Genomic DNA, 27,343 nt, shown 5'->3' on the forward strand with positions numbered 1-27,343 from the left:
TGTCTCGGGAAACGCCCAGTTTAGAAGCAAATCCCCATAGCAAACCTCTTCTAAAATGGGTGTTTCCCGAGACACGTGTCATCAGAGAGCACTTAGACAGAAAAGAACAACCTTAACTTCAGAAGCTCATAAGTACTGAAAGGATTAAGATGTTTTAATAGAAGTAATTTACAAATCTGTTTAACTTTCTGGAGCCAGTTGATATATATAAAAGAAAAGTTTTCCCCTGGAATACCCCTTTAAGCAGACACTGTTGAGGAACCTGAGGAGGACATCAATGACGTGCAGACACTTGTTGATGATGATGAAGCCGATCACAATTGGTAGCCGGGTGCAGAAGGGGCTTCATCATCATCAGGAGAAGAGGGGTGCAGGTTTACCGTGAGGCAGCAGCTGAGCCAGCAAGGTGGTAGCATGGTTGGCAGTCAGCATGGTGGCAAATGTAGAAATGTTGGAGCCAAATGTGCCCGGGGGAGACCACCTGCTTCGCGGCAGCCTACCTTCCCGGGAGGTAGTGGAGCAGGGGTCCCTGGAGACAGCGGCAGTAGCAGTCAATTAGTGCGGAGTGTTGGTGGGAAAATCAGCTACTTGGCGGTGTGGCAGTTTTTCATCAAGCATCCGGAGGAGGTTCACATAGCCACATAATAATTCACAGATGAAGCAAATCAATACCCTGCTAACAATATCGGTTCACAGAAGGGGTAAGGACAAATAAAACATAACGTTTAATCGTACTAGTAAAACAACAGAATCCCCACTGACATACAAACAACAAGGAAATGGATCAAGGAGGCCCAGAGGCCACAACTAGCGATGATAGTTGGAGTCAAAAAGTTCAGTGGCCTGAGTAAGAATAACAAGTGGGGTGACCGGCAAAATGTGGAGACCAGGTGGGGTGGGACTCGGACCCTAATATACCCTGCCAGGGGAGATGTAGTGCCCACTAGCCCTGCTCGCTCAGGGAGCTGTCGGGGCACTCGTCCTTGGAAGGACGACCCCTGCCCCGGTCTATCCCTTGGTCAGCCCCTAAACTAGAACAATTGTAAAGCCCGCCCAACGCGTTTCCCCCAAGTTAATGGGTTCATCAGGGGCTCCAGGGCAAACAAAAAAAGGGGGGTTAATACTGCGTTACCGAATGTAAAAAATAATACATAAGGTGCAAAGCAAAAAGTGCAAGCAAAAAATCAATGAATAGGCCAGCAACGTGCAACAATAATAATGATGAAGTGCACTAGTTAGAACCAACACGTGAACAAAGTCCACAAAAACAAACACAATTCCCTTAGAGCAAAACCAAAGGAGAAAGTGAAATAGATGTGCTGGTTACCCAGAGCAGAGCCCTGCTACTGGGTTTGACTCACGTGACCACAGTAGCGGTCGGCGAGATGTCGGGAACTGCAGTGGCAGAGTACGCGGTTATGGCGTCTGTATCCTGTCGGTCACATCAGTGAACCTGGGATCCTTAAATAGCACTTACCAAACAGGCTGCTTCCACGCTCGAATGTGCGCGCGCCACTTCCGGGTGCCGGCGCCACAGCGGTGTGTCGGCGTCACTTCCGGGGGCGCGTCTAGGCTACGGAGCGGAGCGTCCTGCGTTGCTAGGCGATGCTGGTAAGCCAGTACGCATGCGCCACGGCAACGTATCTTTTAAATTACGAATGAGTATTAAGTGGTTGGTGTTGACAGTTTACACAGGTAAATATTTATTTACAGAGAGAGTGAGAGAACTGAGCAAGTAATGAAGTGGCTGTGGTGGGGAGGGGGAGGGAGCTAGCCAGGGGGAGAGAATGTGGAGGACAGAGTTAGATATAGCATGCGAAACTCAACTGATCATTAAGACCTTTGGGGGACTGAGTCTGCAGGCGGAAAATCCATTGAGTCTCCTTCTGCAGGATCAGCCTATCCCAATCCCCACCTCTTGTGGGGGGTCGCACAAGCTCAATCCCCACAAAGCTGACCACTTTAGAATCCCCTCCGTGCTTGTCATGAACATGTCTTGCCACGTTATGTTTTATTTGTCCTTACCCCTTCTGTGAACCGATATTGTTAGCAGGGTATTGATTTGCTTCATCTGTGAATTATTGTTTCAGTTATATGAGTATGGCTGGTTTTTTGGCAACAGGCCTAAACACAGAGAGCTGGGTGACTGAGGTTTCTGAGGTATTTTCAGATAAACTTTATATTCAGAAACAATACACCCCTTCTTTCAAATCTGCCTTCAGGGAATTGACCAATTTATATAAGGAACACATCACCTCCTGGTGGGAGATACAAAGCATCGAAAATTATCTTAAAAATCAAATTGTCCCTAGGGGATTACGCATCAACCTCACCCCAGCGGCCAGAATCAGGAGCTCTGGGCTCATGACAAAGTGGGAGAAAGAGGCCACTCTAAGCTCTCTGAGGTTGATGCGTCTGCTCCTAGAGGAGGAAAAAATCAATCACTCTACCTTAGAAGAGAAACTTAGGTCCCAGATTGAGATTACACAAGGTTTCTCAGGAGAACCTGAATTTCAGGCTAAGGAAACACAACTCAAGGGCACTGTCGAACGCTTCCAGTACCACCTTAAAGAAAGGAAACATAGACAATTTGTTAGGGACCTCCAGGACTTTAAGGATAACAAAATATACGGAGTCCTGCCTAAAGGCGGTACTGGAACGTCAGAGGTCGAGTGCTCATCCACAGAGACTGACGTCTCTGACTCGGATAAGGACTCGCAAGGCAGAGGTAGGGGTAGAGGCAGAGGCAAAGGTAAATCCAAACGGGGAGGTAGAGGGAACTACAGAGGAAGGAGAGGTGGTCCCTCTGCCACGAATGACAGTTCTTCTTTTTTAGAGCGTCAGAACCAGTACTCTGTCTACCCCCTCCGCAACCGCAATACCTAGGCGCGTCAACTTCTCAAATCATTAACCACATCTCAAATCATTCTCCTCCCACTCCTTAACCACAGCGGAGATGTGTATCCTCAGTAAAGGTCTGGGCTATGTCCCTACTAATAACTTCAACAAATTTAATTGGGTAAAAGACTTACACTTATTTGCGCGTAAGCTACAATGGCATAAATTCCATATGAACACTGAAAGAAGGAGAGCCCTTGAATTAGGACTACCGAGGGACGTTCTACAGGGTGTCGACACCCTGGTGGATCTTCTCACCGAAAGCGAGGTCACAAGTGGCCTTGGTCCATTCACGGCTCTTAAAAATAAGAGCACAAAGATGCCCCCGGCTGGGGACATCTCATGCATTGAAGTGTTTCTGGGCCTGGTCACCAAGGATTTGGAGACGGTTCAGAGTCACACTCGTACCAACTTTGGACATAGTGAGATGCTGGCACTTCAGTCTCTGGAGCGCGACCAGTCCCTGGCCATCAAGCCCTCTGATAAGGGGGGCAATATTGTGGTCATGGACTGGTCGCTATACAGGGACATGTGCCAAACTCTTTTGGCCGATGCTACCAGCTATGAGGTTCTGGAGAGGAACCCCACTGACACTTACCTCTCGGAGCTAAAACAGCTGGTGGAAGGGGCTAAGAGTCTTAACTTATTAAGTAATGATGAGGCTGATTTCCTTGTACCCCGCTTCCCCAGGGTTGCGACGTTCTATGCTTTGCCAAAGGTCCACAAGGGCACCTCTCCTCTCAAGGGTCGACCAATAGTTTCGGGTGTTGGAAATATTACTCAGAACGTAGGCGTATACATTGATACCATCTTAAAACCATTTGTGTTGGCACTTCCTTCCTACACCAGGGACACAACAGATCTGTTGCAGAAGCTGGATGGTCTGACCATTGAGGAGGGGTGTCTCTTGGCAAGCATAGACGTCGAATCCCTTTACACTTCTATCCCTCACGATTTGGGGATAACAGCAGTGGAATTTTTTCTTCAGATGAGGGGCCTCCAATTTCGGGCCCACAGCCGGCTGGTCTCCGATTTGCTGCGTTACACTCTCACCAGGAACTATTTCGTCTTTGATAGGCGGATTTACCATCAAGTGCGCGGGACCGCGATGGGGAGCCCTTGCGCCCCCACCTACGCCAACCTCTATTTAGGATGGTGGGAGGAGTCAGTGGTTTTTGGTGAGTCTCTGTCGCAGTACACGGATCGAGTCGGTTTGTGGGCCCGGTATATAGACGACATTTTCATTCTCTGGAATGGGTCGTCAGACCAATTCAGGGAATTTGTGGCTAGTCTTAATCAGAACGATTTGGGATTGCATTTCACATTTGAATTCCACACTGATCAGATCCCCTTCCTGGACGTTCTAATTTCTAAGAATAGCCAGGGCGGTCTTGACACCACTATTTACCGCAAGCCTACAGCCACGAACTCCCTGCTCAGTTGGGATAGCCATCACCCTAGGTCTGTCTGTAGAGGCATCCCCAAAGGGCAATACTTGCGCATTAGACGCAACTGTTCCACAGAACAAGAATTTGTGAGGCAGGCGGCTGACCTGCGCCACAGATTTAGGGAACGCGGGTACCCCGATCGGGTATTAAGACAAGCGTATCAGGAATCTAGGGGAAGAGAACGGAGTACACTCCTCACCCCTAGACAAAAACCATTTGAGAAAGTCCTCACCCGCATAGTGGCCACCTATGACAATGGCACCCCCGAAGTTAAAAGCATAATTGAAAAATACTGGCATGTCCTCTTGATGGACAAGGACCTCCAGGGGGTCCTTGACACTCGCCCCCAGATTTCGTTCCGGCGGGGACGGAATCTGCGAGATAGACTAGTTCATAGTCATTTTGTAAGACCCGGTCAGACTCCCACCTGGCTACATCGTAACATCAAGGGCTGCTTCAGATGCTCAGGCTGCATCGCCTGTGCTCACATTTCGGTTACTAAAACCTTTACAAGTTCTGTGACAGGTGATACATACACCATTCGAGACTTTATCAACTGTCGTAGCAAGGGGGTGGTCTATAAGGCCAACTGTACTTGTGGATTGGAATACATTGGGAAAACTAAACGTGAGTTGAGGAGGAGGGTGGGGGAGCACCTGAGAGACATTACTAACTCAGCAGATAAACCCCTGGCAAGACATGTTCATGACAAGCACGGAGGGGATTCTAAAGTGGTCAGCTTTGTGGGGATTGAGCTTGTGCGACCCCCCACAAGAGGTGGGGATTGGGATAGGCTGATCCTGCAGAAGGAGACTCAATGGATTTTCCGCCTGCAGACTCAGTCCCCCAAAGGTCTTAATGATCAGTTGAGTTTCGCATGCTATATCTAACTCTGTCCTCCACATTCTCTCCCCCTGGCTAGCTCCCTCCCCCTCCCCACCACAGCCACTTCATTACTTGCTCAGTTCTCTCACTCTCTCTGTAAATAAATATTTACCTGTGTAAACTGTCAACACCAACCACTTAATACTCATTCGTAATTTAAAAGATACGTTGCCGTGGCGCATGCGTACTGGCTTACCAGCATCGCCTAGCAACGCAGGACGCTCCGCTCCGTAGCCTAGACGCGCCCCCGGAAGTGACGCCGACACACCGCTGTGGCGCCGGCACCCGGAAGTGGCGCGCGCACATTCGAGCGTGGAAGCAGCCTGTTTGGTAAGTGCTATTTAAGGATCCCAGGTTCACTGATGTGACCGACGGGATACAGACGCCATAACCGCGTACTCTGCCACTGCAGTTCCCGACATCTCGCCGACCGCTACTGTGGTCACGTGAGTCAAACCCAGTAGCAGGGCTCTGCTCTGGGTAACCAGCACATCTATTTCACTTTCTCCTTTGGTTTTGCTCTAAGGGAATTGTGTTTGTTTTTGTGGACTTTGTTCACGTGTTGGTTCTAACTAGTGCACTTCATCATTATTATTGTTGCACGTTGCTGGCCTATTCATTGATTTTTTGCTTGCACTTTTTGCTTTGCACCTTATGTATTATTTTTTACATTCGGTAACGCAGTATTAACCCCCCTTTTTTTGTTTGCCCTGGAGCCCCTGATGAACCCATTAACTTGGGGGAAACGCGTTGGGCGGGCTTTACAATTGTTCTAGTTTAGGGGCTGACCAAGGGATAGACCGGGGCAGGGGTCATCCTTCCAAGGACGAGTGCCCCGACAGCTCCCTGAGCGAGCAGGGCTAGTGGGCACTACATCTCCCCTGGCAGGGTATATTAGGGTCCGAGTCCCACCCCACCTGGTCTCCACATTTTGCCGGTCACCCCACTTGTTATTCTTACTCAGGCCACTGAACTTTTTGACTCCAACTATCATCGCTAGTTGTGGCCTCTGGGCCTCCTTGATCCATTTCCTTGTTGTTTGTATGTCAGTGGGGATTCTGTTGTTTTACTAGTACGATTAAACGTTATGTTTTATTTGTCCTTACCCCTCACATAGCCACATGCAAGATGTGTCGGCAGAAGGTGAAGCGTGGCCAGGGTCCCAATGTTGGCACCACGGCCCTGCGTCAACATATGCTGCTCCACCATAAAGCAGCCTGGGAGAACCGTGGCTCCGATGTAGCGGTCCAGCCTGCTGCATCACCCAGTGGCACGTCGCTCCCTCTTTCAGACAGCCAAGGCTCCACCACCTCAGCCAAAGGGACCTGTGTGTCATACCCACCTTCTGTCGCTCCAGATTCTCCTGCTCCTCCTACTTTTAGTCAGTCATTCCGCCAACAATCCATCGGCAAAGCCATGTCAAAGAGACAACAGTATGCGCCCACTCATCCAACGGTGCAGAAGCTGAATGTGCTCCTTTCCAAGTTGCTGGTGCTGTAGTCCCTCCCTTTTCAAGTGGTGGACTCTGCACCTTTCAGAGAACTGATGGCTTGTGCCGAGCCGAGGTGGAGAGTCCCAAGCCGTCATTTCATTGTGAAGAAGGCAGTACCAGCCCTGCACAATTTTGTGGAAGAGAAGGTGGGCCAGTCCTTGAGCCTGTCAGTGTGTACCAAAGTGCATGGCAGCGCCGATGTCTGGAGCTGTAACTATGGTCAGGGACAATACATGTCCTTTACGGCCCACTGGATGAATGTGGTTCCTGCACAGCTACAACACCAAGTTGGACAGGTCACACCGCTTCCTCCTCCATGCTCTCAGGCCATTGGTCCTGTGACAGTGTGCGACTCTGCCTCCTCATCCTCCACCGTGCCCTCAGCCTCCACTGCACAGACAAGTCTCAGTGCCCCTTCAGCATACCATATGTGCAGGGCACAGAGGTGTCACGCTGTTCTTCACATGGTTTGCCTTAGCGAACAGAGTCACACAGGGGAGGAACTGCTAAAAGTAATTCATAAAGAAATCCGAGCATGGCTTACTCCACGAAAACTGGAAATGGGAACCATGGTGACTGACAACGGGAAGAACATCTTGTCTGCGCTTCAACAAGGCACACGTGTTCAATCTGATTGTCAAGCTGTCATGTATGGGCAGGGAAGGAGTGCACTTCCCTATCCCTGCCTACTTACGTACCTGCCCTAAACGACAGGTCTGTAACCACAAAAACAGTCCCTTCCTGTATACGTGAGGGGCGTAATAGTCAAAACAATAAACTACAATGAAACTGACTAGGTCCGGGATCAGTGGGATTACAGACAGACTAACAAAATATAACTAAACACTCACACAATAGTCCAGAGTCAACTTACTGCGTCAAAGCCAGGAGAAGTCAGAAGTACCAAGTCGTTAAAGGGGTACTCCGGTGAAAACCTTTTTTTTTTTTTTTTAAATCAACTGGTGCCAGAAAGGTAAACAGATTTGTAAATCACTTCTATTAAAAAATCTTAATCCTTCCTGTACTTATTAGCTGCTGAATACTACAGTGGAAATTATTTTCCGTTTGAAACACAGAGCTGTCTGCTGACATCATGAGCGCAGTGCTCTCTGCTGACATCTCTGTCCATTTTAGGAACCGTGGCAGTATGCAGTGGAGATGGAGGCAGGGAGTCCCTCCGAGTCACTTGCACAAATGGCACGATGCATGCTCGCTTGCGTAGTGACCACCGAATTGTCACCATTCGGCAGCGGTATGACTTCTGGCTCCCCACCTTATTGGACCCTCACTACTGCCACAAAATGGGGCCTTTTTTACACCCACTGAGAGGGAGGACAAACCGACCTACTACAGAGACATCCTTTGTAGTCAGTTCCATCGTCTATCCTCTCGCAGGTCTGACTCGGGGGGGGGGGGGCTATTTGTGCTCACCTTCCACTGCCATGGTTGCTGGGGAGGGGTGGGGTGGCAGGAGCAGTACCAGCTCCATCAGCAGCAGCCAGAGTCTACAGTCCACAATGGGTACCTTTCTTCACCTGCATAGTGAAGCAACTCATCAGCAGCAGGTAGACATGGAGCAGGACCTGAACCAGCAGGTGGTGGCATACCTTGACATGCCCATGCCAACACACCTTGAAGATCCGCTGGACTTCAGGGCAGCCAAACTTGATTTGGGGCCGCAACTAGCAGAGTTTGCCCTGGAAAAGCCGTCCTAACCAGCCAGTAGTGTTCCATTAGGGCTACAATCACCGCAAGGAGAACTCGTCTCTCCCCATAAAATGTGAAGATACTGAGCTTTGTGAAAATGAATCAGGCATGGATCAGCCAGGATTTCCACCCAACAATGCCTGATGCATCAGAGTAGATTGACCATAGTGTCACATCAACACTTCACAAATATGTATAGTGCTAAACAGATTTAAGGCGCTGCTCCCCAGTTACAAACATTCCTCTGCATCAGAACTTTTCTCACCCACCTTCGTCAACGGGTACTGGTATTGCCACCCACCGCACCACTCTGTCACCAGGTCACTTTCAGGACTCCTGATGCTGCTGCTGCCACATCCAGGCTGTCTTATTCTGCTCCATATGGCCTCCACATGCTTCCGCCCACTCCAGGCTAAGCCATTCAGCCACTATATGGTCTCCTCATATGCCGCCAACTCCAGGCTGTGCCATTCAGCCATTGTAAGTTCTACTCATGCTGCCACCAACTCCAGGCTGTGCCATTCAGCCACTATATGTTCTACTCATGCTGCCGCCAACTCCAGGCTGTGCCATTCAACCACTATATGTTCTTCTCATACTGCCGCCGACTCCAGGCTATGCCTTTCAGCCACTATATGTTCTACTCATGCTACCGCCAACTGCAGGCTGTGCCAATCAGCCACTATATGTTCTATTCATGCTGCTGTCAACTCCAGGCTGTGCCATTCAGCCACTATATGGTCTCCTCATCTGCCGCCAACTCCAGGCTGTGCCATTTAGCCACTATATGGTCCCCTCATCTGCCTCCAACTCTAGGCTGTGCCATTCAGCCACTACATGTTCTGCTCATGCTGCCGCCAACTCCAGGCTGTGCCATTCAGCCACTATATGGTTTACTGATGCTGCTGGGCCTGGGACATTACCTAAACATTTTTATGGTAGCACTAGCTACCATAAATCTTCTATTTTAATTTTAAAATTCATGTTTTAATATTATGGAATGTGAGGTCCTGTGGTCTCATGCTGCCGCGAGCTGCAGGCTGTGTCATTCAGCGACTATATAGTTTACTGATGCTGCTGGGCCTGGGACATTATCTACACATTTTTCCATAAATCTTCAATTTAAATTTTAAAATTAATCTTTTAATCTTAGGGATTGTGAGGCCCTATGGTCTCCTCATGCTGCCGCGAGCTGCAGGCTGTGTCATTCAGCCAATATATGGTCTTCTCTTGCTGCTGCCAATTCCAGGCTGTGTTATTCTGCCAGATTATGGTCTCCTCATGCTGCTGCCACCTCTAGGCTCTGTCATTGTGGCTCAATGTGACTCCTTGTTAGTTTGGGTTTTGTGGTCATACAGTATTAGTTCAAAGTAAACACTGGGACATTAAACTTGGGAATCTAATATAAATCTTAAATTTAAATTACAAAAAATCGATTGTCGCCGTCATATTACCTGTGGAATTATCACAAGAATCCAATGAAACAGCTTGGAGCAATAACAATGAACCATAACAGATTAAATGAAACGTTCACACTTTCACAGTCAGTGGGGCTCTGAGAGGCAGGGGCTGGAACAGGTGGTATCTCGAATGGTGGAGTATTTTAAGATACAAGTACAAGCTTTTTCACTGCAGCCACTTCTAGCTTTATGCGCCCACTTATGCAACGGCACAGAAACTGAATGTGCTCCTGTCCAAGTTGCTGGTACTGCATTCCCTCCCTTTTCAAGTGGACACTCAGAGTATGGGGGTGCGCTGAGAGGCAGGGCTGGAACAGGTGGTAGCTCACATCACGGCAGACCGCCAGCTTGATGCTCACCAGAATGGGTAACCAAAAAATTTAAATAAATTAAAATAAAATTTCATTAAAATTTCATTAAAAATCTGCCACATCCAGACACTCTGCGGCAGTGATTCTAATAGCGATGCCTGTAATCTGCATGTCATACTGAATAACAATATTATTTCACTAACACAGCACACTCCCTATGCGTGTTAGGACAAAGCAAAGTATTCTACACCCCTATTGAGCCTCTCTTTAGACCAGAAATAGCCGTTTTTAATAGTGATTCGCTGCAAATAAATTCGGACCGAACCAAATTTTTCCGGAAAATTCGGCTACTCGGCCGAATCAAATTTTTGAAAAATTCACACATCTCTAATCACTATACATATTACAATCATAATTTTACTGACCAAATCCTGTACACTGAGAACAAATATTAACAATAACACCAGTATACAAGGAGAAATGTTATCACATACATGTTACCATCATACTGTTACTGACTAAATCCTGTACACTGAGACCAATCATACCAGTATACAAGGAAGGAATATTATCACCATATATATTACCATCATTGTGTAACAGAACAAATCCTGTATACTAGAGATATTATTAGCAATAATACCTGTATAAAAGTGTTACGCCTAGCGCTCCGGGTCCCCGCTCCTCCCCGGAGCGCTCACGGCGTCTCTCTCCCTGCAGCGCCCCGGTCAGTCCCGCTGACCGGGAGCGCTGCACTGTCATGGCCGTCGGGGATGCGATTCGCACAGCGGGACGCGCCCGCTCGCGAATCGCATCCCAGGTCACTTACCCGTCCCGGTCCCCTGCTGTCATGTGCTGGCGCGCGCGGCTCCGCTCTCTAGGGCGCGCGCGCGCCAGCTCTCTGAGACTTAAAGGGCCAGTGCACCAATGATTGGTGCCTGGCCCAATTAGCTTAATTGGCTTCCACCTGCTCCCAGACTATATCTGCTCACCTCCCCTGCACTCCCTTGCCGGATCTTGTTGCCTTGTGCCAGTGAAAGCGTTTAGTGTGTCCAAAGCCTGTGTTACCTGAACTTCTGCTATCCATCTTGACTACGAACCTTGCCGCCTGCCCCGACCTTCTGCTACGTCTGACCTTGCCTCTGCCTAGTCCTTCTGTCCCACGCCTTCTCAGCAGTCAGCGAGGTTGAGCCGTTGCTAGTGGATACGACCTGGTTGCTACTGCCGCAGCAAGACCATCCCGCTTTGCGGCGGGCTCTGGTGAACACCAGTAGCCTCTTAGAACCGGTCCACTAGCACGGTCCACGCCAATCCCTCGCTGACACAGAGGATCCACTACCTGGAAGCCGAATCGTGACAGTAGATCCGGCCATGGATCCCGCTGAGGTGCCGCTGCCAAGTCTCGCTGACCTTCCCACGGTGGTCGCTCAGCAATCGCAGCAGATTGCCCAACAAGGACAGCAGCTGTCGCAGTTGACCGCCATGTTACAGCAACTTCTGCCTCTGCTACAGCAGCAACCATCTCCTCCGCCAGCTCCTGCACCTCCTCCGCAGCGAGTGGCCGCTCCTAGCCTCCGCTTGTCCCTGCCGGACAAATTTGATGGGGACTCTAGACTCTGCCGTGGATTTCTGTCTCAGTGTTCCCTGCATATGGAGATGTTGTCGGAATTGTTTCCTACAGAACGGTCTAAGGTGGCGTTCGTAGTGAGCCTTCTTTCAGGAAAGGCCTTGTCTTGGGCCACACCGCTCTGGGACCGCAATGATCCTGCCACAGCCACAGTCCAGTCCTTCTTCGCTGAAGTCCGGAGTGTCTTCGAGGAACCAGCCCGAGCTTCTTCTGCCGAGACTGCCCTGCTGAACCTGGTCCAGGGTAATTCTTCAGTGGGCGAGTACGCCATCCAATTTCGTACTCTTGCTTCTGAATTATCATGGAATAATGAGGCTCTCTGCGCGACCTTTAAAAAAGGCCTATCCAGTCGCATCAAGGATGTGCTGGCCGCACGAGAGATTCCTGCCAACCTGCAAGAACTTATCCATTTGGCCACCCGCATTGACATGCGCTTTTCTGAGAGACATCAAGAGCTCCGCCAGGAAAAAGACTTAGATCTCTGGGCACCTCTCCCACAGTCTCCGTTGCAACCTACGCCTGGGCCTCCCGCCGAGGAGGCCATGCAAGTGGATCGGTCTCGCCTGACCCAGGAAGAGAGGAATCGCCGTAGGGAAGAAAATCTTTGTCTGTACTGTGCCAGTACCGAGCATTTCCTGGTGGATTGCCCTATTCGTCCTCCACGTCTGGGAAACGCACGCACGCACCCAGCTCACGTGGGTGTGGCGTCTCTTGGTTCTAAGTCTGCTTCTCCACGTCTCACGGTGCCCGTGCGGATTTCTCCTTCAGCCAACTCCTCCCTCTCAGCCGTGGCCTGCTTGGACTCTGGTGCCTCTGGGAATTTTATTCTGGATTCTCTGGTGAATAAATTCCGCATCCCGGTGACCCGTCTCGTCAAGCCGCTCTACATTTCCGCGGTCAACAGAGTCAGATTGGATTGCACCGTGCGTTACCGCACAGAACCCCTCCTGATGTGTATTGGACCCCATCGCGAAGTGATTGAGCTCTTCGTCCTCCCCAACTGTACCTCTGAGGTCCTCCTCGGTCTGCCATGGCTCCGGCTTCATTCTCCCACCCTTGATTGGACCACCGGGGAGATCAAGAACTGGGACTCCGCCTGCCATAGGAAGTGCCTCTCCCCCCCTCCCAGTCCCGTCAGGCAAGCCTCAGTGCCTCCTCATGGCCCCCGTCCTGGTGACACACTGCCCCGTGCCAGGCTTCGCCCTCTGCCCTCCCTCCCCATTCCCACTCCTGCTGTACTGCCTGCCGTTGAGGAAACCCTCCATTCTTTCCCGGTGTCCTCATCCCAGGGGAGGCAGTTACCGGACAAAGAAAAGGGGAGACCTAAGGGGGGGGGGTACTGTTACGCCTAGCGTTCCGGGTCCCCGCTCCTCCCCGGAGCGCTCACGGCGTCTCTCTCCCTGCAGCGCCCCGGTCAGTCCCGCTGACCGGGAGCGCTGCACTGTCATGGCCGTCGGGGATGCGATTCGCACAGCGGGACGCGCCCGCTCGCGAATCGCATCCCAGGTCACTTACCCGTCCCGGTCCCCTTCTGTCATGTGCTGGCGCGCGCGGCTCCGCTCTCTAGGGCGCGCGCGCGCCAGCTCTCTGAGACTTAAAGGGCCAGTGCACCAATGATTGGTGCCTGGCCCAATTAGCTTAATTGGCTTCCACCTGCTCCCAGACTATATCTGCTCACCTCCCCTGCACTCCCTTGCCGGATCTTGTTGCCTTGTGCCAGTGAAAGCGTTTAGTGTGTCCAAAGCCTGTGTTACCTGAACTTCTGCTATCCATCTTGACTACGAACCTTGCCGCCTGCCCCGACCTTCTGCTACGTCTGACCTTGCCTCTGCCTAGTCCTTCTGTCCCACGCCTTCTCAGCAGTCAGCGAGGTTGAGCCGTTGCTAGTGGATACGACCTGGTTGCTACTGCCGCAGCAAGACCATCCCGCTTTGCGGCGGGCTCTGGTGAACACCAGTAGCCTCTTAGAACCGGTCCACTAGCACGGTCCACGCCAATCCCTCGCTGACACAGAGGATCCACTACCTGGAAGCCGAATCGTGACAAAAAGGAGGTATTAAATAGACATACATATTAACTTTATACTATTACTGACCAAATCCTGCATATTGAGACCAATAATACCAGTATACATGGAACAAATGAAATTACGACGCAAAGACTGGATGATACCACCATACTGAGTAAAAAAAACTACTATACACAGGTCAAAAATACCAATAATACCAGAATATAAATAACAATAGGAACAGATAATACTGTTGCACCCCGGAACACAGTATACACCTCACAGTGACTGACTGTACCATACAGTTTCAGAATAAATTCACTGTACACATACCGGTATTCCCCCATACAGCGATCGTATAGAGGTAGAGACCAGCAGTACACAGTATCTGTATACTATATATATGTGAAACTTTAGCAAGTAGAGAGTGTAGATAAAGCACTCACCGCAGTCAAAGGTTCAGCAACAGGATAGAACTTTTATTCCAGACTTGAGCCGGTAAAACATACCAGACAGACACACAGGGAGCGTGGATGGAACAGGTGAGGCAGGGGCGTGACAAGGGGTTGGCAACCGGTTTCACGCACTGCGGTGCTTCCTCTGGCCCACGCTCACATCATTATGTCAAGGTGGAGACTTTATGTGGTTGCAACTGGGCGTTACTGAAATGACATCACCTTCCGTGAGGTAAGTAAAAATAGAAAAATAGTGCACTAAAGAATCACACATTTAAAACAATGTACAATACAATCCGGCTTCTTACTTAATGGAGAAAGGCGACCATTTCATTCTTATCATTTAGACCAAGAGGGCAGAGTGCATTCGTTCTAATGATCCATCGGGCTTCTCTCTCCATTAATATCAGGTCACGATCTCCCCTGTTAGGAGGTATTTCCACTTTCTCAATTCCAGCAAATTTTATGGCAGACAAGTTACTACTGTGACTCTACTGAATATGTTTTATAAACCGGGAGGCCCCTATCCCCTATCCCTGCGCGTGATGGAACGTAAATGCTCTTTTATTCGTAGCAGAAATTTTCTTTTCGTTTTCCCTATATAGTAGGGACATACCAGACATAACATGCCAAACTACTCATGTGGTATACTAAGTTGATTTACTACAACCATGCTCTCCCCCAATCTGAAAGAATTTTTACTCAGGTTATGACTGCAAATTGTTACGCCGAGCGCTCCGGGTCCCCGCTCCTCCCCGGAGCGCTCACGGCGTCTCTCTCCCTGCAGCGCCCCGGTCGGTCCCGCTGACCGGGAGCGCTGCACTGCCATGGCCGTCGGGGATGCGATTCGCACAGCGGGACGCGCCCGCTTGCGAATCGCGTCCCAAGTCACTTACCTGTCCCGGTCCCCGGCTGTCATGCTCTGGCGCGCGCGGCTCCGCTCTCTAGGGCGCGCGCGCGCCAGCTCTCTAGATTTAAAGGGCCAGTGCACCAATGATGGTGCCTGGCCCAATCTTCCCAATTACCTTGATTAGTTTCCACCTGTGCACTTCCTACTTATACCTCACTTCCCCTGCACTCCCTGCCGGATCTTGTTGCCCTTGTGCCTAGTGAAAGCGTTCCTTGTGTGTTCCTAGCCTGTGTTCCTGACCTCCTGCCGTTGCCCCTGACTACGATCCTTGCTGCCTGCCCTGACCTTCTGCTACGTCCGACCTTGCTCTTGCCTTATCCCTTGTACCATGCCTATCTCAGCAGTCAGAGAGGTTGAGCCGTTGCCGGTGGATACGACCTGGTTGCTACCGCCGCTGCAAGACCATCCCGCTTTGCGGCGGGCTCTGGTGAAAACCAGTAGCTACTTAGAACCGGTCCACCGACACGGTCCTCGCCAAACCCTCTCTGACACAGAGGATCCACCTCCAGCCTGCCGATCCGTGACAGTAGATCCGGCCATGGATTCCGCTGAGGTGCCGCTGTCAAGTCTTGCCGACATTTCCACGGTGATCGTCCAGCAAGCCCTAAAGATCACCCAACGAAATCACCAGCTGGCATACTTGACCACCGTGACACTGCAACTTCAGTCACAGATACAGCAGCTGCTGCCGCAGATACAGCAACTTCAGTCACAGACACAGCAGCTGCAACAACCATCTCCTCCGCCGGCTCCTGCAACTCCTCCGCAGCAACCGGCCGCTCCTAACCCCTGCTTGTCCCTGCCGGACAAATTTGATGAGGACTCTAGACTCTGCCGTGGTCTCCTGCCTGGGAAGGCCCTGCCATGTGCCACACCGCCCGGAGCACCTCTCTTACAGTATCCTTTGCAATCCACCCCTGTGCCTCCCGCCGAGGAGGCTATGCAACTGGATCGGTCCCGCCTGACCCCTGAAGAGAGGACTCACCGCAGGAAGAAAGAAGATTTACTTCTACACTGCACTGTGCGTTACCGCACAGAACCCCTGCTCTTCAGCATGGAACTTTTTGTTTTGCCCAAATGCTCCTCTGAAGTCCTCCTCGGTCTGCCATGGCTCCAACCCCCATCTTCTGCCCTTGTCTGGACCACCGGGGAGATCGGGAGCTGGGGTGCTTCTTGCCACAGGAAGTGCCTCACGTCTGCTCCCAGTCCCGTCAGTCAAGCCTCTGTGTCTCCCCCTTTACCTGGCCTCCCCAAGGCCTGTCTGGACTATGCTGTGTCTCCTCCTCACGGCTCCCGTCCTGTTGACACTCTGCCCTGTGCCGGGCTTGACCCTCTTCCCTCCCTCCCCACCCCCACGCCTTCTTGTGTGCCCGCTGTTGATGAGGTTTTCCGGGGCTTCGCCACCATCTGGGAAAAGACTCTTAAATCCCTCATACTAGCCTCATCCCGGGTGAAGAAGCTTGCCGAAGGAAAACGAAGAACCCCCCCTGTTTTTGTGTGGCTCTCCACCAAGTATATCCGCTTCCGTGTCCCCAGTTTTAATCTCGGACCACGTTATCTTGGACCCTTTGGAGTTGAGTGCTCAGAGGAGAGATCTTGGGAACCTGAGGACATCATCCTGGACAAAAGTCTTATCCTCAGGTTCTCAGGCTCCAAGAAGAGGGGGAGACCCAAGGGGGGGGGTACTGTTACGCCGAGCGCTCCGGGTCCCCGCTCCTCCCCGGAGCGCTCACGGCGTCTCTCTCCCTGCAGCGCCCCGGTCGGTCCCGCTGACCGGGAGCGCTGCACTGTCATGGCCGTCGGGGATGCGATTCGCACAGCGGGACGCGCCCGCTTGCGAATCGCGTCCCAAGTCACTTACCTGTCCCGGTCCCCGGCTGTCATGCTCTGGCGCGCGGCTCCGCTCTCTAGGGCGCGCGCGCGCCAGCTCTCTAGATTTAAAGGGCCAGTGCACCAATGATGGTGCCTGGCCCAATCTTCCCAATTACCTTGATTAGTTTCCACCTGTGCACTTCCTACTTATACCTCACTTCCCCTGCACTCCCTGCCGGATCTTGTTGCCCTTGTGCCTAGTGAAAGCGTTCCTTGTGTGTTCCTAGCCTGTGTTCCTGACCTCCTGCCGTTGCCCCTGACTACGATCCTTGCTGCCTGCCCTGACCTTCTGCTACGTCCGACCTTGCTCTTGCCTTATCCCTTGTACCATGCCTATCTCAGCAGTCAGAGAGGTTGAGCCGTTGCCGGTGGATACGACCTGGTTGCTACGGCCGCTGCAAGACCATCCCGCTTTGCGGCGGGCTCTGGTGAAAACCAGTAGCTACTTAGAACCGGTCCACCGACACGGTCCTCGCCAAACCCTCTCTGACACAGAGGATCCACCACCAGCCTGCCGATCCGTGACACAAATATTACATTGGTGACATTTAAAATTACCCATAAGACTTAAAATGCTGTACTCAACTGTTGTTCAAGGCTGTGCAAAAAGCTGACAAGAGCTGGACTCTCACTCCCAAGGAGGGCTATATCATCATGCTGTAAGAACTTCATCTTTTGTTTTCTGAACTTGTCTTGCCAAACTCTTTTATATATTTTTGTACCTGTATGTCATTTGTTTCTGTATTTTTATATATACAGCACTGTGATACATTTTATCAGATTAAATGTTTAACTAATCAGCTCTGGTCTTTGATCTCTAAATATAGGAGCTCACCTTTCTGAAGGAAGCTCTGGTGAAAACACGTTTATCTAAGGGCTAATTTGGTGACTTGCTGGGACTAGTAGTGGATACCCAGAGGTCTGGCGGCTTTAACCCTTGCTCCATCACACTCTCTCTAATGTCTTGGCTGGACCGATAGGGTGTGATCGTGACAACTGGTGGCAGCGGTGGGATATATTTAGAGATTTTTAGTGCTTGCTGGATTTTACCTGTAAGGAAATCTTAGCACTAAAAAGAAATTGCATACATATTCTTGTGTGTAAATTCCAAAGACAGAGCTCAGTGCTGGTTTAAAAGACATACAAAAAGAGTGCAAGACAGTTCTGACATCCCCATCTCCTGTTTTACCTCCTCTGTCTCATCTCGGAAATATGGAGGCATATTGCAAGAAGTCCAAGCCTGCACTGGAGCTAATGTGCCAAGAAAAGGACATCCCTACTGCAGGAAAGAACAAGGAACAACTTATTGCTGATCTTGTGGAGTATGATGCCCGTGCAGAAGAGCTGAGTGACATGAGACAAAGTCCTACAGCTGGAACTGCCATGCAAGGACTGATATCTCCTGGGGAATACCACATTACTCCCCATCAGGACAGTACTCCACATGAGGCGTTGGACTCTTATATGCGGACTGCCTTACAATACCTTGGGAATGTGGATGCCAATATGAAACTCCAACTGTTTCTCCAGTACCAAACTGCAGAGAGAGAGGCACGAGCCGCAGAGAGAGAGGTGGTAGAGAGAGAGGCCCAGGCACGAGCAGCAGAGAGAGAGGCGGCAGAGAGAGAGGCCCAGCAGAGGCATGAACTGGAGGTTCTGAGGCTGAGAGGGGATGCTTTATCTGCACGCAGTGATGTGCAGGATCAAGGAGACCACAAACCTCGCTTGGAACATTTCCCCATGTTGGAAAAAGATGGTGATCTGCATGTGTTCCTGAGGGGATTTGAAAAGGTTTGCCGGCAGTTCCATCTACCTAAGGAACAGTGGGGACGATATCTAACCCCACGGCTGCGAGGGAAAGCTCTGGATGTGTTTGCTTCGCTTCCCTCTGAGAGTGACCAGGACTATGAGGCAAATCTGCCCTGCTAAAAAGTTTTAATCTGACTCCAGAGGCTTATCGGAAAAAGTTTCAGACTTTGCAACAAAGTGCCACAGAAAGCTGCACTCAACATGCAGGTCAGCTAAGGACTGCATTCAGGCAATGGACTGGGGGCCTACAAGTCACTACCTATGAGGCCCTGGCGGACTTGATGGTCCTGGATCAGTTTCTCCAAACACTGAGCTTTGAAGCCAGAGAGTGGATATTGGACCGCAAGCCCAAGACCGCAACGGAAGCAGCAGACCTTGGAGATGACTTTGCCAACAACCGGGCACCAATAGCAAAGCGGAGATCTGCACAAGCTGGAGCAAGTACCTGGAGGGGAGCCACACGCCCACAGAGCACCACCAGCAGCACCAAGCCAGCCGGAAAATTCTTGCCATCAGCACCAAAAGCAACAGGAGCCACATTGGGTCAGGGGGACACCCGCCGATGTTACAGATGCAACAATATTGGGCACCTGAGTACCACTTGCCCCAACAAAAAGAATTCTCCCCCAGTAGCTGGAGGACACACAGCCGTTCTTCTGGTGTCTGGAGCGGTGGAGAAAATAAGGGGATAACCTACAGAGTGTAACTGTGGGTGACCGGGTGACAGTGGAGTTACGAGATTCTGGAGCCTCATTTACCTTGGTGCGGCCTGAAGTGGTGATACAGAGGACATCATCCCTGGAAGAACCATGGCCTTAAAAGAAATTGGAGGTGTGCGGCCTGCTGTGCCCATGGCCCGTGTGTACCTGGATTGGGGTACAGACAAAGGTTTGCGGGAGGTGGGGGTCTCTGAGGACATCCCTGTTAATGTTCTGCTGGGGAATAATTTGGGCGAATGCTCTGTCATTATGCTCCAGAGGACACTACCTGCACACCAGATGGACTAGGAGAGGGCCTTGTTCATTCTGAGGTACTGTGCGAGACTTTGGGAGACACTGCGAAATGTAGTAACTGGGAGGGAGTGCAGGGGATTGATAATTGTTTACCCCTGACTGAACCAGTAATGTTTTCCAAAAGTGAAATGGGGTGTATTGTGAAATGTGGTAACTGGGAGGGAGTGCAGGGGATTGATAATTGTTTACCTGTGACTGAATTAGTAATGTTTTCCAAAAGTGAAATGGGGTGTATTGTAAAATGTGGTGACAATGCATTGCCAATGCCAAAACCTAGTGGAGATGGGCTAGGGGGAGGGGTTGGTGTGCCCCTGGTGACATTTAAGGATGAGGTACCAGCAGTGAGTGATATGTCCCAATCCTGTGAGCCTAAGGAGGAGGAGGGAAGGAGTGATAGCCCTGTGTATGATGCCTGTAACATTGTTATGTCTGAAACTGAAGGAGAGGAAGGTGGAGATGCTAGTTCACCTGGGGGAAATGTGCTCCCTGATGCCCCAAGATGGGGGGAGGGAAATGAGCATTTCCGGGAAGCTCTGCGCAGTGCCCCTTCCCTTGAAGGGCTGAGACAACGTGCTGAGCATACAGATGTTGACACAGAGGGGCATCAGGTATATTGGGAAAATGATATCTTGTACTGGGAGTCCCTTTCCAAAGGCACGCTAGGGGCCCAGGAGGGAGAAAGGCCATTGTGGTTCCTAGGCAGTACAGGAAAGAGCTGCTCAGGTGGGCCCATGAGACCCCCCTGGCAGGACATTTGGGAGTGGCGTAAGTGGTCATAGAGAAGGAATGTCTAGCTGTGGTCTGGGCTTTGCAAAAATTACAGCCATACCTGTATGGCAGGGATTTTACTGTCATAACTGATCACAACCCTCTACATTGGTTGAACAGAGTGTCCGGTAACAATGGCACCTTGAAACAAATGCTAAAAACATTTGTAGAATCGGAGGGCAGAGACTGGGAAAAGTATTTACCCCATCTGTTATTTGCTTACAGGGAGGTACCCCAAGAGCCTACAGGTTTCTCGCCCTTTGAGTTATTATATGGTCACAAAGTGCGGGGACCCCGAGATTTAGTTAGGGAAGAATGGGAAGGGGGGCTACCTGCCCCAGAGACTTCTGTGGTGGAGTATGTTCTGAGATTCAGGGACAGGATGCAGACATTGACTGGGCTGGTACAGGACAACCTCATAGCAGCACAGTCCAAGCAGAAGTACTGGAATGATCACAATGCAAGGGACCGGGTCTATGAAGTGGGACAGAAGGCAATGGTTCCAATCCCCATCAGGCAGAATAAGTTGCAGGCTGCCTGGGAGGGTCCCTTCCCCATTTTGCAGTGCCTAGAACCCACCACAGATGTAGTTGCCCTTCATGAGAAAGGTCAGAGGCCGAGACAGTACCACATTAATATGGCATACTATGACCCTGAGAAGGTGATACTCAGTGTATGCAGTGCACCAGTGGAAGGGCTGGGTAGTGATCCCCTACTGGACCTAGTGGAGAAATCTAAGAGCCAGGGATCCCTTCAGGGTGTAGAGATCAATCCACAGCTCTTAGCTGCAAAGAAAAGGAAGCTAAATGAGGAAATAGGCCCCTTCAGTGCCATCTTTGCCTGGATATGCAGGACCTGTGGTGTCAAGAAAAGAAATGGATGGTTAAGGGAGACAGATCTATCAGCCTGGAGAGGCCAGATCTCTCTGTCTCCATCTTAAGGGGGAGGTGTCAGGCCCAAGGCCTGATTATGGAAACATACTTGTGTTTTATAATTGTATCTGTGTATAAATTAAGACATGGGTGAGGGGTCATTCAGATGGTGTATCCTTTGTTTTTTGTGTATTGCATTTTATTGGGGGTCTGGCTGTTTGTTTGTATCTCCTTTGAAGTCATGCACTCTGGTCTCATCATATAATCAAAGAGATAAGGGGTCAGGAAGAGAGATGCCCCACCTGGTGGGATCAGAGGGGAGGGGGGTAATGGAGTTTCCCTCCAAAGAAGCAGATAAGACTTAAAATGCTGGACTCAACTGTTGTTCAAGGCTGTGCAAAAAGCTGACAAGAGCTGGACTCTCACTCCCAAGGAGGGCTATATCATCATGCTGTAAGAACTTCATCTTTTGTTTTCTGAACTTGTCTTGCCAAACTCCTTTATATATTTTTGTACCTGTATGTCATTTGTTCCTGTATTTTTATATATACAGCACTGTGATACCTTTTATCAGATTAAATGTTTAACTAATCAGCTCTGGTCTTTGATCTCTAAATATAGGAGCTCACCTTTCTGAAGGAAGCTCTGGTGAAAACACGTTTATCTAAGGGTTAATTTGGTGACTTGCTGGGACTAGTAGTGGATACCCAGAAGTCTGGCGGCTTTAACCCTTGCACCATCACACTCTCTCTAATGTCTTGGCTGGACCGATAGGGTGTGATCGTGACACTAATGTTTTATTTCTTTTTTGCGTAATAATAGGTTCGTGGGCAGCTAGGTGGTGGTGGTGACAAATTGGAATTTCTAGATGTGTAGGTCCTGGTAAAGGATGACACTCTCATCACTACATCCCACAGAAAAGAGACATCACGTAACGCACTACTTCACTTTAACAGCTCTCATCCCCTACATATAAAAATGATTATATAGAGGTACCGTATACACTCGAGTATAAGCCGAGTTTTTCAGCATGATTTTTCATGCTGAAAACACCCCCCTCGGCTTATACTCGAGTGAACTCTCCACCCGCAGTGGTCTTCAACCTGCGGACCTCCAGAGGTTTCAAAACTACAACTCCCAGCAAGCCCGGGCAGCCATCGGCTGTACGGGCTTGCTGGGAGTTGTAGTTTTGAAACCTCCGGAGGTCCGCAGGTTGAAGACCACTGCGGCCTTCGACATCATCCAGCCCCCTCTCACCCCCCTTTAGTTCTGTACAGTACTCACCTCCACTCGGTGCTGGTCCGGTGCTGCAGGACTGTCCGGTGAGGAGGTCGTCCGGTGGGATAGTGGTTCCGGGCTGCTATCTTCACCGGGGAGGCCTCTTCTAAGCGCTTCGGGCCCGGCCCCAGAATAGTCACGTTGCCTTGACAACGACGCAGAGGTACGTTCATTGCCAACGTACTTCTGCGTCATTGTCAAGGCAACGCCTCTATTCCGGGCCGGAAGCGCGGAGAAGAGGCACCCCCAGTGAAGATAGCAGCCCGGAACCACTATCCCACCGGACGACCTACTCACCGGACAGCCCTGCAGCACCGGACCAGCGCCGAGCGGAGGTGAGTACTGTACAGAACTAAAGGGGGGTGAAAGGGGGCTGGATGATGTCGAAGGCCGCAGTGGTCTTCAACCTGCGGACCTCCGGAGGTTTCAAAACTACAACTCTCAGCAAGCCCGGACAGCCGGTGGCTGCCCGGGCTTGCTGGGAGTTGTAGTTTTGAAACCTCTGGAGGTCCGCAGGTTGAAGACCACTGAGGGCGGATGATGAGAAGAGGATGATGAAGGGGGGGTGTGGGATGATGACAAGAGGATGATGAAAGGGGGGTGTGGGATGATGAAGGGGAGTGGGGATGATGACAAGGGGATGATGAAGGGGGGGTGTGGGATGATTACAAAGGGATGATGAAGGGGGGTGGGGATGATGACAAGGGGATGATGAAGGGGGGTGGGGATGATGACAAGGGGATGATGAAGGGGGGATGTGTGGGATGATGACAAGGGGATGATGACAGGTGATGATGATGAGGGTCTGGATGATGACAGGCGGTGATGATGATGAGGATGTTAATGACTAGTGTTGAGCGGCATAGGCCATATTCGAATTCGCGAATATTCGCGAATATATGGACGAATATTCGTCATATATTCGCGAATATTCGCATATTCGTTATATTTTCGCATATGCGAAAATACACGTATGCGAAAATTAACATATGTGAAAATTCGCATATGCGAATATTAACATATGCTAATTTCCGCATATGCGAATTTTCGCACGCCAGTCTCATACAGTGGTATTACAGCCTTCTTTACACCACACAAGCTGGAAGCAGAGAGGGATGATCACTGTGATGAGTACTGTGAAGAAAAAAAAAAAAAAAAAAAAACGAATATTCGTAATTACGAATGTATAGCGCTATATTCGCGAAATTCGCGAATTCGCGAATATGCGATATTCGCGAATAATATTCGCATTGCGAATATTCGCGAGCAACACTATTAATGACGGGTCTGGATGATGACAGGGGGGGGATGATGTATTTCCCACCCTAGGCTTATACTCGAGTCAATAACTTTTCCTGGGATTTTGGGTTGAAATTAGGGGTCTCGGCTTATACTCGGGTCGGCTTATACTCGAGTATATACGGTAAATAACTGCTGTACACAGGCTCAGCATACCATATAAATGATTATGCACATTCATCATATAGAGGTAGATACCAGCTCTGCACACTGTATACCATATAAGTAACTATAACATTTATTATATATCCCCACAGAAAGTAAGTAGTTCCCCCATTAGTTAGGTATGTCCCACAGTAGTTAGATAGTTCCCTTATTAAAGGGGTATTCCAGGAATTAAAAAAACAGGCCTTTTTTCTTTCAAATACCTCTCCCTGTTTGTCTCCAGTTTGGGTGTGGTTCTGCAGCTTAGTTCCATTGAAGTGAATGGAGCCAAGTTGTAATACCACACCCAAAGTGGAGACAAGGAGGGTGCTTTTTTTTATTCCTGGAATACCCCTTTAAGGGATATGCAGTCACAGCAAAGTCAGGAGACCCAAGCTGAGGGAAAAAAAGCTGTAGTTTTCTTCTACCAGACATCACAAATGCGACATTTTGGCATTGAAGGGTCTTTCTCAAGAATTCCTAAGCTTTTTTTGCACAACCTTTTGTCTTAGCTGTGACTGCATTTGGATTTGTGGATTTGTCCCTGTAAGTAGTCTGGTAGATAAATAGTAGCTAGTCAGATAGGTAGGTGGCTACATACAGTAGGTAGCCAGTCAGCTAGCTAGGTAGGTTGTTAGTTAGCTAGGTAAGTAGCCAGGTAGGTTGGTAAGTAGCTAGGTAAGTTGTTAGCTAGTTATGTGGTTTGGTAGCCAGGTAGGTAAGTCATTTGCTATGTAGGTTGGTAGCTAGGTAAGTAGCCAAGTAGATAGATAGCCAGGTAGCTAGATTGCTAGCTAGGTAGGTAGGAAGCCAGGTAGGTTGCTAGCTAGGAAGTCAGTATCCAGGCATTTAGGTAGTTAGCTAGCCAGCTAGGTAGACAACCAGGTTAGTAGCTACTCAGGTTAGTAGATGGCCATGTTGGTATAAAGCAAGGGAGGTATGTAGCAAGATAAACAGATAGCTAGGTTGCTAGCTAGGTAGGTAGGTAGCTAGGCAGGTAGGTGACTTGGTATCCCCTCACCCCACCACCAGTATGTAGGTATCTGCCCCCCCCTTTTGTGCCAGGATAAAAAAGTGTAACAAATACACACCTCATGTACCACGTAGCGATCTCCAGTACAGATGAGCTAAGCCCTCCCTCCTCCACTTTTTAACTGCAGCCCCATGTGCGCCTAGGTCTAATGGATCCAGTGGTGGTATAGTGAGTACTTTTCTATTTCCACTCTGTTTATGTATATATACTCTGTCTTGTTTTTGTAGTTTTTCCCTATCACATTGTAGTGTTTTTTTGTCTTCCAGTCTCCTGTTTACTTGGTTACCCCAGTTGTAGGCATTGTTGAAGACTCATTCCAGCCAACACCCAACCCCAGTGAAGTTGCAGATGTATTTCTTGTTCCCTTGGAGTTTTTTATCAGCACAGAGCACTATACACCTCTACAAGTAAATATACCATCTCATGGACCACATATTGTCCATCAATTTCTCTACATGGATGCAGACACCAAAAAAAGATTTACTATATGGGGACTAACTGCTCATTGCGCCTTAATGCTATCCGTCATCCTCTTAGAGAAGACACCTTCTTTCAATCCTGGGTTTGATCTGAAAAGCAACTTGAATTTGTTTAAAAATATCCTGCAAGCATTAACCAGTCAGAGCAAATTGTAGGGGTAAGTCTGATATTTCACTGGCAGAAAATTTGAAATGCAAATTTCAAGTAGATATCACCTGATTTATAATAATTTGCAGAGCGTCTGAGCAATCTGGGATCCATAAACTACCGAAACTACAGGTACCTGCTGTCAGAATGATAGTTTGGCCTCGCTCCGGATGTGTACAGACATGCACAACAATGGACAGCACATAGTGAATAACAATGTATTCTGAGACCCGTCTGCAGCCTTCCCGCATTTACTTTAAGAGACCATGGAACTTCGGGGGAACCGGGAGTTTTCGTAGCGCTGATTGGGACAAAGACAATCTGGGTGCGTACGTCAAGATAAAATTCCTTTAATGACCAGAATGCAATGCGTTTCACTGCGCAGGCGCAGCTTCCTCAGGCATGACAAGTGCAGGTAAGCTTAGGGATATATACCCCATATTTAGCCTTTCAAATACCAAACAAGAATGTTTTTCACATAGAACCCATACAAAAACATATATAAATTCAAAAGAGAGGTTATTAACAGGTACACTTCATAACACAACTAAATTGCAGTAAAAAATTACAATATGTAATGTAAACTTACGTTATTCAAAATAACCAATATAAAAATCTGTAGATTTATATGGATTTGCCCTGGAAGGTTGTACTGGAAAACTCAGAGGAAAAAAGTATAAAGTAGCAACCCTGTCCAATGCGATCTGCGGTATACAGGCTCCAATATAAAAAAGGGGATTATATATGATAAAAAATGGAAGAACATGTAGTCAAAAAATGTATGAATATATGTGCAGTATAGATAAATTCAAAAATTACAAAAGATATATTAAATGATCATTAAAAAAATGATAATAATAAATAAATAATCATATAATGAAAAAGTATATATATATATATATATATATATATATATATATATATATATATATATATATATGGAAAAATAAATAAATAAAATAAAAAAATTTAAATTATCAATATGCTCCACAGACTATCTAGTACCTTCAACCACTTTATTCAGCCCAGAAGGTACTAATGATGCTAATTTATGGATCCAAAAGGATTCTCTGTTTATTAATTGTTGGTATCTATTCAGTTTATCATCTGGGATATTTTCTATAATTTTAAGCCGCAGGGAATCAATCTATCCCTGGTTTGTATTGGTGAAGTGCCTCGATAGGCTGTGGAGCATAAAGCCATGTCTTATTTTACATCTATGTTTCTCTATCTTGACATGCGCACCGGGATTGTCTTTGTCCCGTTCAGCACCACGAAAACTCCCGGTTCCTCCGAAGTTCCATGGTCTCTTTACATATGGATGGAAGTGCCAAGAAATGGCAGCAAGCTAACTGACAGGCACGGTGCATGGATTTTGTATTGAAAGCAAGTAGAAGTGATCTAGTGTAAATTGACATGTAGGATGT

General features: G+C 49.1%; 1 protein-coding gene across 4 annotated transcripts in view; it reads left to right on the forward strand.

Annotated features, from left to right (window-relative positions):
- Window positions 1-27,343, forward strand: part of NUDT7 (nudix hydrolase 7) — a 42,535-nt gene that overhangs the window by 8,435 nt on the left and 6,757 nt on the right. For 2 of the 4 annotated variants that reach the window (XM_056526111.1, XM_056526110.1), the window contains exon 4: window positions 25,556-25,926. In XM_056526111.1, the coding sequence (XP_056382086.1) occupies window positions 25,556-25,924 (369 nt within the window). In that variant the 3' untranslated portion in view covers window positions 25,925-25,926. The remainder of the gene's footprint in view (window positions 1-25,555; window positions 25,927-27,343) is intronic. The other 2 variants (XM_056526112.1, XM_056526113.1) reach the window with 1 other exon arrangement.

The sequence above is a fragment of the Hyla sarda genome, chromosome 6 (assembly GCF_029499605.1).
Source record: "Hyla sarda isolate aHylSar1 chromosome 6, aHylSar1.hap1, whole genome shotgun sequence".
Lineage (NCBI taxonomy): Eukaryota > Metazoa > Chordata > Amphibia > Anura > Hylidae > Hyla > Hyla sarda.